Raw genomic sequence first — 13683 nt, forward strand, 5'->3', positions numbered from 1 at the left:
CCATCTCAGGGCCGGTGGAAAAGGACTCTCCCATGTGTTATACTTTCAGGTACAGGCTTCTGATGGCCTCTTTAAACAGCTCTGAGATCACATCAGTGGAATGAGTCAGGATTTATAGAACTCTAGTCAAAGTAATTCAAAAACAGTTAAATTACAGTATTCCAATAAAGAGGAATATTGTTTGTCATTAAATATGTTTAAAACATGGGAAAGTGCTCATGATACGGTAGCTTCTAAAGATAAAATGTATGGAGGGGAAATATATATATATATAAACATATATATAATATATGTAATTTATATACTGGATTGGCCAAAAAGTTCCTTCAGTCTTTAAGTAAAATAAAAGACACATTCTTCATTTTCACCAAGAACTCTATTGAACAGCATATTCACCCTTTTGTTCCACTACCTTCTGCCATTTTTCAGGCAACTTCATAATTCCATCTTCCCAAAACTTTTTACCTTTTTGAGCAAAGAACTGTTCCAGGTGCCTCTTACAGTCTTCCGGGGAATTGAAATTTTTTCCATTAAGAGAATTTTGTAAAGACAGAAATAAATGGAAATCCGAAGGTGCAATGTCTGGTGAAAACGGCAGATGAATCAGAACTTCCCAGCCAAGCTGTAACAGTCTTTGCCTGGTCATCAAAGAAACACGCGGTCTTGCGTTATCCTGATGGAAGATTATGTGTTTTCTGCTGACTAATTCTGGATGCTTTTTGACGAGTACTGCTTTCAGTTGGTCTAATTAGGAGCAGTACTTGTTGGAATTAATCGTTTGGTTTTCCGGAAGGAGCTCATAATAGAGGACTCCCTTCCAATCCCAACATATATACAACATCACCTTCTCTGGATGAAGACCGGCCTTTGCTGTGGTTGGTGGTGGTTCATTTCGCTTGCCCCACGATCTCTTCCATTCCACATTATTGTACAGTATCCACTTTTCATCACCCGTCACAATTTGTTTTATAAACGGAACGTTTTCCTTACGTTTCAGTAGAGAATCTCATGCAGAAATACACTTAACTTATGTGGAACCCGAACATCAAAGCGATTAATGTAACCAAGCTGGTGCAAATGATTTTCAATGCTTGATGCAGGTTATTTTGAGAATTCGGATATCTCCCTCGTGGTATAACACTGATTGTTCTCAACTAATGAGAACAATCAACTTCAGCTGGTCTACCTGACTGTGGAGCATCATCCAGCGAGAAATCTCCAACACGAAACTTCGCAAACCACTTTTGACACGTTCGATCAGTTACAGCACCTTCTCCACACACCGTACAAATCATTTTTGGGTTTCAGTTGCGTTTCTACCTTTCTTGAAATAATAAAGCATAATATGCTGAAAATGTTGCTTTTTCCCTCCCACCTGCAATATTAAAATGGCTACACAAAAATCCACCAATTTTGATAAGTTTTTTCTTTAAATGCACGCTGATATGTTAGGGTATATGTCACAATGCAACCCAACAAAATTGTCTGGAATGAAATTAAAGACAACTAAGCACTGCTAGTTGTCTTAACAGGAAAAAAACCGAACGAACTTTTTGGCCAAACCAATATATAAATCACACACACACACACACACACACACACACACACACACACACACACACACACAGAGGTAAAGAGGTAAAGCTCAGGAAAGAAATATGCCAAAATGTTAATGGTGACTATTTTTAGATGGTAGGATTATGACTGGCTATTTTCTTCTTTATACATTTCAGATTTTTCTACAATTGACACGTGTTACTTTTATAATCAGAGAGATTTCTAACTGATTTAGAAAAGTGATTTCATTCACTTTTCTAAGGCTACAGCTAGACCAATTTGGAAAATATTACTCTTAAACATAATGCACAACATTTAAAAAAATGAAGACAGTCGTAATCTAAGTTGTAAAGACACGTCAAGTTAACCAAACAACTAAAAAGAAGTTCCAGAGAAAAAAGACTGAGCTGTGCCTCATGACCTAAAGGAGTCATTCAACCTGTAGTGTAAACACTTCTGATTTTAGTGTCATGATTTATGATGCTCGTGTCAAAATTCCAAACACCTTTAGGAATATGCAAAATAATCACAGCTGAAGCAAAAGAGGGAATTTGGAAAAGCCAGGTCCCCAAATCCTCTTCCTCCTATGACTTCAACAGACATGGAAAAAACAAATGTTTCTTGAATAAAGATTACTGCAGCTATTTTAAAATGTACCTAGCCTCAAAACATACCTGATGGCTTTTTATGAAAATTAATTACAATGGACTTCCTCCCTTTTCACTTTAAATGAAAAAATAAAAGAAATTAATAAAGAGAACTAAATTACTGAGCACTTTATATAAAAGGCCATTATCTCATTTAATTTAGTAACAACCTACGAAGGAGGTGCTATTATTATTTGATTTTCAAAGGAGCAAACTGACTCTGAGAGAAGTTAAGTAACTTTCCCCAAATCAGAGGCTACTAATTAAAAGGTAAGATTCAAAGCCTGTCTGTCTAGTACCAATACCTCTGTGCCCTCCAATATATCCACTGCCTCCTCCATCCAACAAGTACCTGTGGAGAGCCTACCACTCATTAGACACTGTGCCAGGAACGGAGACCTAAAAGTGAGCCAAACAACCACATCCCTGCCCTCCTGGAGTCTGATGGCTATTGAGGCCAAGAGACAATAAACAAACGTTCATTCAAGTAGATAATTACAAATGGTGAGATGCCAGAACATGGTGGAGAACCACTGGGACTAGGAAGACTCAGAACAGAGGGACTTAATCTAACTTCTAGTGAAGGGGTATGAGGTTAAGGGAAAGCTGACCCTGAAGTAAGCAATGCTTAAAAGAAGACCAGGAGGAGGAGGAAGAATTAACAAGGCAAAGAAGGAGAGCAAAATATAACACCCCAGGTCATCCTTTTCTTAAAAATGTACTTGGGGGGCTTCCCTGGTGGCGCAGTGGTTAAGAATCCACCTGCCAATGCAGGGGACACGGGTTCCAGCCCTGGTCCGTGAAGATCCCACATGCTGCAGAGCAACTAAGCCCGTGTGCCACAACTACTGAGCCTGCGCTCTAGAGCCCTTGAGCCACAACTACTGAAGCCCGCGCGCCTAGAGCCCGTGCTCCACAAGAGAAGCCACCGCAATGAGAAGCCCACGCACCGCAATGAAGAGTAGCCCCCGCTCGCCGCAACTAGAGAAAGCCTGTGTGCAGCAATGCAGACCCAATGCAGCCAAAAAATAAATTTTTAATAAATAAAAATATACTTCACTGCAGTGAAAATTGCTGTACCCTAACACACACACACACACACACACACAGAGCAGGAGAGAATGAGTTCCTTTTTTTTCTTTTCTTGAGGACTGCTCTACTGGAAAAAAAATTAAAATACATATTAGTGTTTCAGAGAAAAATGAACAAATTATCTAATGTACTCATACAGTCCAACACAAATTTTACTGTAAAATTAATACCAAATTTTAAACTCATCTTTACAACCCTTCTGTTTAAGGATAAGCAACCGAGAGAACAACCTTGAGACACAGGATAAGATGCATTCTTACTCCTGCCTTTGGGGAATAATGCTGTTTTCAAAGAAGAAACAGTCGGATCCAAATCGTGCCTAGCTTCTTCAAAGCGCCTTTTGACCATTTAGTGGATAAGCACAATACTTGTTCTCCTGACTCAATCTCAAGGGACAAAGGACAAAGTATTTGCAATAGCATCTTTTTAAAATTTTGGTGGAGCCGTGTTTTTCAAAATGAGGGTCACAACCCATTTGTGGATAATAAAATCAATTTAATGAGTCATGATGAACAATTTTTTTAGTAGGAGAACAAAACAAGAATTATCAGCATATATCATATATTACAAGGTCAAACACTGTTTCATAAATTTTTGTTTCAGTTATACAGCACCCACATACTGTTGTAAAACATATTTCCTACCATAGGTCACAAGCACGGCCAGAGTTTCAACATCACCACCCCGGGACAGAAATTACAATCTTACTGCCTGATTGACCTAAAGACTGAGCACAGAAAAACTAAGGCGATCTCTAAAAAGGTTGATTCTTTATTCTGTGAACTTGAAACAAAGTTTCATGGGAAAAAAAGGTGCGTACAATGAGTTTGGGGGAGATTTCAGGGTTGGGTGTTTCTTTTGCATTTTTCTTTTTTTCTGAAAACAAATCTTTCATCACTTCTCCACCCTGTAAAGTCCACTTAATCCAGAAAGCCTAGTATTCCATCCATGGTTGGTGTGCGGGCCTGAGCTGAAGAGCACCTTTAGCTCTGGACACTAACGGGAGCACAGAGTGACAGAAGGAACGGGAGGTGAGAGCCTGGAGACCTGGGTCCTAGGCTGTGACCCTGGGGAAGCTGCAGCCTCTGTAGGCTGCTTTTCTCACCTCTAAAATGAAGGGCATGGCTCAGATGCCCTGGTCCAGGAAGATCCCACATGCCACGGAGCAACTAAGTCCGTGCGCCACAACTACTGAGCCTGCACTCTAGAGCCCGTGAGCCACAACTACTGAGCCCGTACGCCACAAGTACTGAAGCCCACGCGCCTAGCGCCTGTGTTCCACAAGAGAAGCCACTGCAATGAGAAGCCTGCACACCACAATGAAAAGTAGCCCCTGCTCACTGCAACTAGAGAAAGCCCATGCACAGCAACAAAGACCCAACACAGCCAAAAAATAAATAAATAAATTTATTTAAAAAAAAATTTTGTGAGAAAACCAACTTATACCTATATTTTTATGTTCCTACACAAAAAGACTTCAGAATTTTAATGGTACAATAAATTTAATGCATGTATTAAATTTTCTTCCAAACTATTTCCACTGAAAGACTAAAAAGGTTGACAATTTCTATTAATTTTACATCTCCAAACTAGTTGTCCTCTAATAAGCCCTGTTGAGAACATTCTACAGTTCAGCAGTATCCTCAAATAGCCTGCTCACATGCAAAAAGAAAAAAAAACCTCCACTGAAAACATCAAATCTGATCAGCTTTAAAGCTTAGCATCTACTTTTTTCCACAGAAGGCTTACTTCCTCTGAAATTATGCTGAAAGGAAATCCTCTTATGAAACGCTTTCGAAAGAATGCCTAATATATTCTTAATATCTTTCCCTGCTACTTTATAAACACTTGGCACCCATACGATCCATGAGACTAATACTTCTACTGATGTCTGCGAAATACGACGAATGTTCTTACAGGTCAAAAACGAATTTTCATTTTGCCTATGCCATCAGTGAATAAATATCTAAAGGCAACTTGCACTCCATACGTGAGGGTGAGGTCTGTGGGAAATATAAGACTGTACCTACCACACCTACTTTCCAGAGAAATAATGTTCCTTTTAAAATACAGTGGTTTCAACCATGCCTCTTAAAAAGGGTAAAGTATTTTAACATAACATACATGTTGAGAATATAGTTATAGATCGAAGTAATAATTCTATGACTATAAAGGCCACCACAGAGCAAAGCCCTTTGTTTGTTACTGCTGATGTTGCTTGTACCTCAACTACAAACTCTGTTATCCAGGATGAACTAAATAATTAAAGAAAACCAAATGGATATCGTCAGCTCAGACAGTGCATATATACTAAAATTTTAAAAAGGAAAATTTAAATTAATTTAAAATTTGGCAACAATAGTCTCTTTATACAACATATAGAATCTTATCAATTTCAATTTTAGGAACAATGCAAAGTAAAGAGACTTAAAATGATAAATGTACAGGAATTTGGGCTCTCTAGCTTTTTATTGTAAAATAAAAACACGTAACGTTCATTATAAAAAATTTTAGGAAAAAAGTAGAATGTATCCCTTCAACCTTTTTTCTAGACACATACATACTTTTTTTAATGGGTTCATACTAAGTATAAGGATTTTAAGAAGCCCAACTCAAATTATTAATGGTTTATGCAGAAATAAAGAATTTATCAATTCACATATCGAATCAAGAGAAAAATGGGGGTGAATGTAGCATAAAAGGACAATAGCCAAAGACTTCTTTTGGTCTCTTCTTTTCTCTGGGGTTCAACGTCACTGTCTGAAACCAAACTAGTTCTCTGTGAGATGGTGACTACGGTTCGGGGAGCTAGCTCTAGGCTCAGGACTCCACAGTACACATTTCAGTTACTAAAAAGAGCTTTTCTGTCCCCCAGCTCCAATTTGAAAAATCCTAGGAAAGAACTCGAATGGCCTGGCTTGCATCAAGCGCCCATCCCTATAGCCAGGAGTGCGTACGCCGAGGGCAGCTCCAATCTGTACCATGGAGCTAGAATCGAGAGGGGGGGTTGGGTGAGGGGGCAGGACAGTCACAGCTGGTGGAGAGATCTGTACGAGCTGAGCAGCCACCTCAAGTATTGGCTACCATCTTCTGCACATGCTGTTGTATAATCTGCTTTTCTCATTGAACACAGTGGTGGGTATGTATAAATCTGAAGTACCTGAGAATCTCTTTAAAAGTAGATACTCAGGTTCCAGTTGTATGAAGCCTTATCTAGAAGGAATTATATCATGACCATTTGCCCATGTCACTGAATATTCCTTAAAAACATAGTTTTTAATAGCTGCACAGAATTCTCATGTAGGTCTAAATTTTTTAAATTTAATTTTATGGACTTCCCTGGTGGCGCAGTGGTTGAGAATCCACCTGCCAATGCAGGGGACACGGGTTCGATCCCTGGTCTAGAAAGATCCCACATGCCACGGAGCAACTAAGCCCGTGCGCCACAACTATTGAGCCTGCACTCTAGAGCCCACGAGCCACAACTACTGAGCCTGCATGCCACAACTACTGAAGCCTGTGCACCTAGAGCCCATGCTCTGCCACAAGAGAAGCCATCGCAATGAGAAGCCCGTGCACCGCAAGGAAGAGTAGCCCGCGCTCGCTGCAACTAGAGAAAGCCCGTGCAGCAACAAAGACCCAACGCAGCCAAAAATAAATAAATTTATTTAAAAAATAAAAATAAATTTAATTTTATGACAAATCCAGAAAAACCACATACCATCATGATCTTTTTTGAACACAATACTCACAAGAGTCAAAAAGCATTTTATGAAAGCACCAACCACTGACATCTTTGCCTCACCTTTTCCAGAAACTACGCCAAAGGACTCTTTGTCGGGGGCAGGGTCAGAGGAGTGGATTATGAGGAGGGTGAAGACAGTTAGGTGATCCTCTGAGACTTACCGTTAGTAAAAATCTACCTCTGAGGGTTTTTTAAACAGATGTCTTTAAGGGACAATGATACAATATACCTCAAAGTAAAGCAGGAAAAGCAAGGTTTGTCATAATCTAATTAAAGTAAGACTGAAGATTAAAAACAAACACACTATAACCTAACAAACTGAGGGAAGTTAGTGACCAGAGGGAAAAGAAAAACAACAGCCCGTGTGAAGTCTAGGGAAACGAAAACCTAAGAGTAAGACTCTTGTTACCTGCCTCTCATCCTAGAAGCAGGGGGTGCGCCTGCTGGGATGCAAGCCAACCTGGTCTGTTAACATTAGTCACTGAGATCATTCAACTAATTTCCCTAGCTGATGCCATGCTTACCCATCAATCTCTTAATTATACTTTGGCTTTCTACAGGCAAAAGAATACACTGACCCACCAGGTACAGACAAAGCCAAGTAGGAGCTGAAGCACAGTACCTGCACCCCGCTTACCGTATGCTGCCCAGGGAATGCCGGCTTATAAAGACCCACCGCAGTCACTGGCCAAACTCTTTTTCCAACATTTCCCCCATTTTCTCTTTAAAGAAATTATTTCCAATGGCCTACTGACTGGAGGCATCAAAGTGTCTTTATAAACAATACACACCACCTGGTCAAATGAGAAGGCTAAAACAACAGCATGCTATGAGTAAAAATTATAACCACTAAAGAATGAGGAATTATTAAGTAGCAGGAAGTTATTAAGGCAACGTATCCAGTAAACAATCAAGACCTCATATCCCCTTATTTCAGCAGGGCTCAGAACAAGATCTACAAGACATTAAGAGAACACAAGTGAAAGAAGTGAAGCAACTTCTAACAATATGACAATTAAAGGGAACCACAAGGGCTTCCCTGGTGGCGCAGTGGTTGAGAGTCCGCCTGCCGATGCAGGGGACACGGGTTCGTGCCCCAGTCCGGGAAGATCCCACGTGCCGCAGAGCGGCTGGGCCCGTGAGCCATGGCCCCTGAGCCTGCGCGTCCGGAGCCTGTGCTCCGCAACGGGAGAGACCACAACAGTGAGAGGCCCGCGTACCGCAAAAAAAAAAAAAAAAAAAAAAAAAAAAAGGGAACCACAAAGTCCTTCTTGAAAGATGAACTGTCCCCATTTCAGAACATGAAGGAGCTTCTGCTATCACTGGAGCCCTTTGTTACTGCTGTGTGGTCACTGCTTCTCTGCCTAAAGCCACCCCTGCCAACAGTATCTCCCCTAGTAAGGGTCTCAAGCCACGCCCATCACTGATGCTGCCAGGAGAGCCTGCAGCTGCACCATAAGGTGGGTTTCGCTAAGGAGAATAAATAAGTGACATCCAATGGCAAGACTGAAACAAGCAGGCTCCAAGGGGACATTCAAGGAGAGGGAGAGATCAAACCACCAGGAGGGACAGAATATTGAAGTACTTTTTTAGTAGTGAAACCCATTTTTTCAAATGAACTTATAAGAACCATATTATAAAAAGTAAATAAAGTCACTGGTTAAAAAAGGTTATTTCATGTAACAAGTACTTTACACGGGTCAATAAATGAGAATAAGGAGGCTATTTTTTTTAAAAAATTATTTAAAACATTTTTTTTTTAATTTATTATTTTGGCACTGGGTTTTTGTTGCTGCACAAGGGCTTTCTCTAGTCGCGGTGAGTGGGGGCTACTCTTGGTTGTGGTGCGCGGGCTTCTCTTGTTGAGGAGCGCAGGCTCTAGGCATGCAGGCTTCAGTAGTAGTTGTGGCTCACGGGCTCCAGAGCGCAGGCTCAGTAGTTGTGGCGCACAGGTTTAGTTGCTCGCGGCATGTGGGATCCTCCCGGACCAGGGCTTGAACCCGTGTCCCCTGCATTTGGCAGGCGGATTCTTAACCACTGCGCCACCAGGGAAGCCCTGACATAAACATTTTTATGAAAGCTTACAGGAGATAGGAGCAGTCTCGTATCAGCCTTAATAGCCAAGACCTGTGTTTCTTTTAAATGCAGATTCAAGAAATCACAAAAGTAAATTGTTCCAAATTAGTTTTAAAAGCTCTCCTTATAATCTCAGGATCCTCCTACAACTGACCCAGAAGCTTAAAAAAGAAATTATGAGGAATGCTTATTTCTAAGTTTAATCACTAACAATAACAACTGCTATCCTTATCATGAATTATTTATCAAAAACAAGGACAAGAAGTATCCACCACTGACAACAGGCAGTAAACCCATAAGAGCACTATCGCTTCTCAACCTGTTCTGTGTTCCCCGGTCATTGCATAACTCTCACATCAGCACACGCGGAGCAGATGTACTGGGCTGGCACCTGCCGCACTGCTGCACTGGCCAACGTGTGCGGGCCTGCTTTCCACAAAAGACCTGTGCATCAGATCAGCCTTCCTCATCGATGACACACCGACATGAAGTGCATGAACAAAGATGGCAGCTGGAGCTTTATTCTGGTCTGTCCCAGACCAGTTAACCTAGTAGCACAAGTCACGTTATTGGTCTCCTATGCGTTAAATGTGGCATCTAGCATTATTTGAAAATGCATGTTGAGCTTCTTTAAAATGGTTAAAAACACAGGTAAAAGAAATTCAAATAAACAACTGCAGAGCACCTGAAGCATCTTTTACTAATGATCTACAGTAAGTTGGTCAGAGGTCAGCTCTGTGTATTAAAGAGGTGGTGGTGACAATAAGGGCGTATAAAAGAAAAAATAACAGCTTTGTCAAGTAATGTTTTACAGATTTGCTATTGTAAAATTAACTGCAATGTTGCTAAGAAAAATATTTCTAAGATCTTCTTGTTCTGTACAGTGCTGTTCACTTAAAGTTGAAGCCGATTATCCTGACCTATTTCTACTATAACAAAGACAGAAACCTGGCTGAAAACTCAAGGTTTCTTTTTATCATTAGAGAAACAGTCATTTTTTACAGCACATTTGCAATTCGCTCTGTTCCTTTTACCTAAGAATGTTCACATCCATTTTTTCCCAGAGTACAGTTATACAGAATTATAACTTCTGATCTGCCCGTTTGTATAATGAAATCAACTCTCTTCTTCATGGCGGTTAAGAGCAGGGAATGTGCAGCCAGACCTGAGTTCAGCACTAACTGTGAAACCTTGGACAAAACACTTAACTTTGTGCCTCAGTTTCCTCATCTTAAAAAGAGACAGTAATAGTGTGCTCCTATTCAGGTTGTTGGTCAAGATTAAATGGGTTAATAGAAGCAAAGGAAATGGCACATTTTAAACGATTAGTAAGTGTTCGCTATTATTATTTTTAAAGAAAAACTTAAAGGAGTCAAAATACTCAAAGTATGAATCTACTACCAAATTTATATAATAAACTTTCTGACAAAATTTCTAAAAATGTTAGATGTGTTCCAAAGGACCAAAATGAATTCTCATTACACCATGTACCATTATTTACAGAAGCTGTTCCCTAAAAGTTCACAAGAGTATCTCGGAAGTACCTCAGAGTTAAGGAAAATGAAGAACGACTTTCTTCACAGCCTGTAAAAACAAAACAAATCTGTTTGGGCCGACTGGGTCATAACAAGCACGAATGTGGTTCCTGTATTCAGTTCTAACTACAGCTGCAGACTTTGTTTAAAATTTCTTTAAGGAGGAAAAAGAAAGAGGACACTTAACTCCCTTATTCCTGCAACTACAGAGCAAGATAGCAAGATGCAAGAGGAGACGTGGAAGTATTTTCCTTACAGGGGACAGGGGGCAGCAGTTTGCAAGTTTACACTGGGATGCAAAAGACAGGGGTAAGAGGGCATTTGAACATACAAACGGAGGCATATAAGAGGGAAATTCTTAGTTATGGTGAATTTCATCTCCCGATCAGAAAAATGACATAAGAATTCAGTAATAGAGCCCCTAGGGAACAGAATGCAACGAATGTTTTGGGTACCAAAGTTCCATATTAGAGCTTCCTGTGGGAGCAAAGTTTTCGACAAATCAATCCTTCACTTGATGTGCACGTGTGAGCAACAATCTGCACAACGCTACTACTCACGGCCGGTAAAGGGCCCTCAGAAAGAGAAACCAACCTGTTTGCACAGCCTAAATGCAGTTTCTCACAGGAGAGACAGCAGGCACACTCGGGGGGAGACAAACGGAGGGCAGGAGGAGAACGAAGGGGAAACAGCCAGTGTGCATCTGTTTCACGAGCGTCTACCTCTTTACTTGAGCGGGGGCGAGGGGGAGGTAGCATTTTCGCTTAGTAACGAGGGGCGTAGTTTCAGCGCGGCGCCGGTTCGGAAGCCTTGGAGGGGGAGGGGGAGGGGTGCCAGTCCAGGCAGGACGAGGGGCGCCCCGCTACGCTCCCGCCCCGCCGCATTCCCGGCGCGCGGCGATGCTGCAAGGAGGGCCGGCGGGCTGAGCGCTCGGCCGGACCCGCGGCGCCCCGGCAGGAGTCCCTGGGCCGACCCGGCCGCCGTGCCCTCCGTCCAGGGCTGCACCCCGCCCCTCCGGCCCGGCAGCCTGGATGCTCCCGCACCACCTGGTGGGAAGCAGAGGCCCCCACGCCCCCTCGTGCCCCCGACCAAGCTCGGGCCAGGACGAGACCCGCTTTCTGCGCCGGGCCCGCCGCGGCAGCCCCACTCACCTCGCCGCCCTGCAGCGCTCCGGCTCGGGTTCGGGTTCCGGCGGCGGCGGCGGCGGCGGCTCCTCCATGGCGGCGGCGGGAGTGACGGCGAAGGCGGGCGGCGGGACCAGCTCGGCGGCGGCGGCGGCTTCTCTCATCCGTGCACGGAGCCCCGCATGGCCGCGGCGGGCAGTAAGCTGCAGCCTGGCGCGGGGGACCGGAGCCCCGGAGTGCAGGAGTGACTCGGCTCCGCCTCCGCCTCTAGCCCGCCGCAGGAGCCGCTCGCGCCGCGGCCATCTTGGAGACGGCGACCGGCCAGCGCCGGGCTACGGCGGGTGGCGAGGGACAAGCTTCCCAGGGAGGCGGCGGCGGGCGCGGGGATGGACCAGCGGGGAAGGCCGGGGAGGGGAGGGGAGGGGTGGAGGCGTGGGAGACCGGGCGGCAGACAGCTAGCAGGTTGGGGTAGCGGCGCTCTGCCCCGGGGGCTGGGTCTCGCCGCCGCCGCCGTCTGGCTCCGCTTGCGGGGAGTGTGCGGTGGGCTGTGCGCGCCGGTGCTCCCAGGTGGTCAGCGGGGGGCGTGCACCGAGGGCCCCGGGAAGGGCATCGCGGCCTGGGTTAGGCGGCGACTCCTGACTTTGAAGTGCTTTGTGAACTTTAGCAAGAGGATCGTCGCCAAACGTAGATGCCATCCTCAGAAACACGGATGGATGTAACGCTCACAGCTCACACGCGGGCGTGGAGGCTTTGGGAGACCTGTCAGTCCTGGGGGGCCGGGGGTGCACTCCGATGAAAGAGAAATCTTCAACACACACACAAGACTCAGGGTTCTGAGACTGTGTAAACAGACTCTGGAAACGCACAACATTAAAGTTACCCTGCTATCAGCAGGGCGGGAAAGAACACTGATCTAACCTTCTAACCTCTGGAATCTGGTATTGATCTTCCAGAAACTCGGGCTGGAGTGCTCCTACACTAAAGGAAAAAAAAGAAAGAAGAGAACAGTTCTAAAGATTATTTCAGAGTTGTAAAAATACTGTTGAAATATCACCGCCTCATTTACTCTGAGAGCATCTGAGGCTTCACAGTTTTAATTTGCAAATATTTACAAAATTTCCCTTAAGGTGAAGTCCAGAGTTAATTCAAAAGCAGTATCGTTTAAAATTAAGTACATTTCTGTTGATTCAAATGCACTGGTTTTCAAAAGCTCATTTGGTGGAGCTTGAGTATGTAAAATACACGTTTTGATTAAACGTTGGTAAGAAAAGTGGCCAAGATGGAAAAGTTTAAATGTGATTATATTTAAAGGCCAGTTAGCTATGTCGCATTCATAAGTACATTATACTGTATATACATATTCATGTATTTCACATATGTGTGAAATTAGCTATAGTGCATTCAAAGTACCTTACAGAAATTTCTCTGTAGTTTAAGAACTTGTTCAGTCTATTTTCTTGATTAAGATAGCCTATTATTATATGACCTGGTAGTGCTGAATTTCCAAATTGACATTCATTTTATTTACTCAAAAACAGTTATTCAACAAATACTTACTACATGCATATATGTGCCGGGAACTAAGCTAGACGCTGGGGATATAGTAGTAAGCAAAACAAAGTCTTTTCCTGGTAGAGATAACATCCTGGATGAGTAAGGGGAAGAGAAAGGACAGAAGAAAAACAAACAAGTAAATACTTAGCATATCAGCGGGTGATAACTGCTATGGAGAAATGTAAACTGAGAAGAGGCTGGAGGGGACGATGCTATTTTACACAGATTGGTCAGAATAAAGTTAAATGATTTGGTCATAGCACTATTTCAAAAGAAAATTGTGATAACTTCTTACTTATTGAATTTCAAATTTTCTTTTGAAACAGTAGTATGACCAAATCACTTAACTTTAT

The 13683-nt window shown here is 43.0% G+C and overlaps 1 protein-coding gene across 3 annotated transcripts in view; it reads right to left on the reverse strand.

Moving 5' to 3' along the window:
* The window catches only part of MAP3K4 (mitogen-activated protein kinase kinase kinase 4), a 110496-nt gene extending 98379 nt beyond the window's left edge, over nt 1-12117 (reverse strand). For all 3 annotated transcript variants that reach the window (XM_060029666.1, XM_060029665.1, XM_060029667.1), the window contains exon 1: nt 11804-12117. In XM_060029666.1, coding sequence (XP_059885649.1) covers nt 11804-11940 — 137 coding nt within the window. In that variant the 5' untranslated portion in view covers nt 11941-12117. The remainder of the gene's footprint in view (nt 1-11803) is intronic.
* Between the last annotated feature and the right edge of the window lie 1566 nt (nt 12118-13683).

Source organism: Delphinus delphis, chromosome 14 (assembly GCF_949987515.2).
Source record: "Delphinus delphis chromosome 14, mDelDel1.2, whole genome shotgun sequence".
Classification (NCBI taxonomy): domain Eukaryota; kingdom Metazoa; phylum Chordata; class Mammalia; order Artiodactyla; family Delphinidae; genus Delphinus; species Delphinus delphis.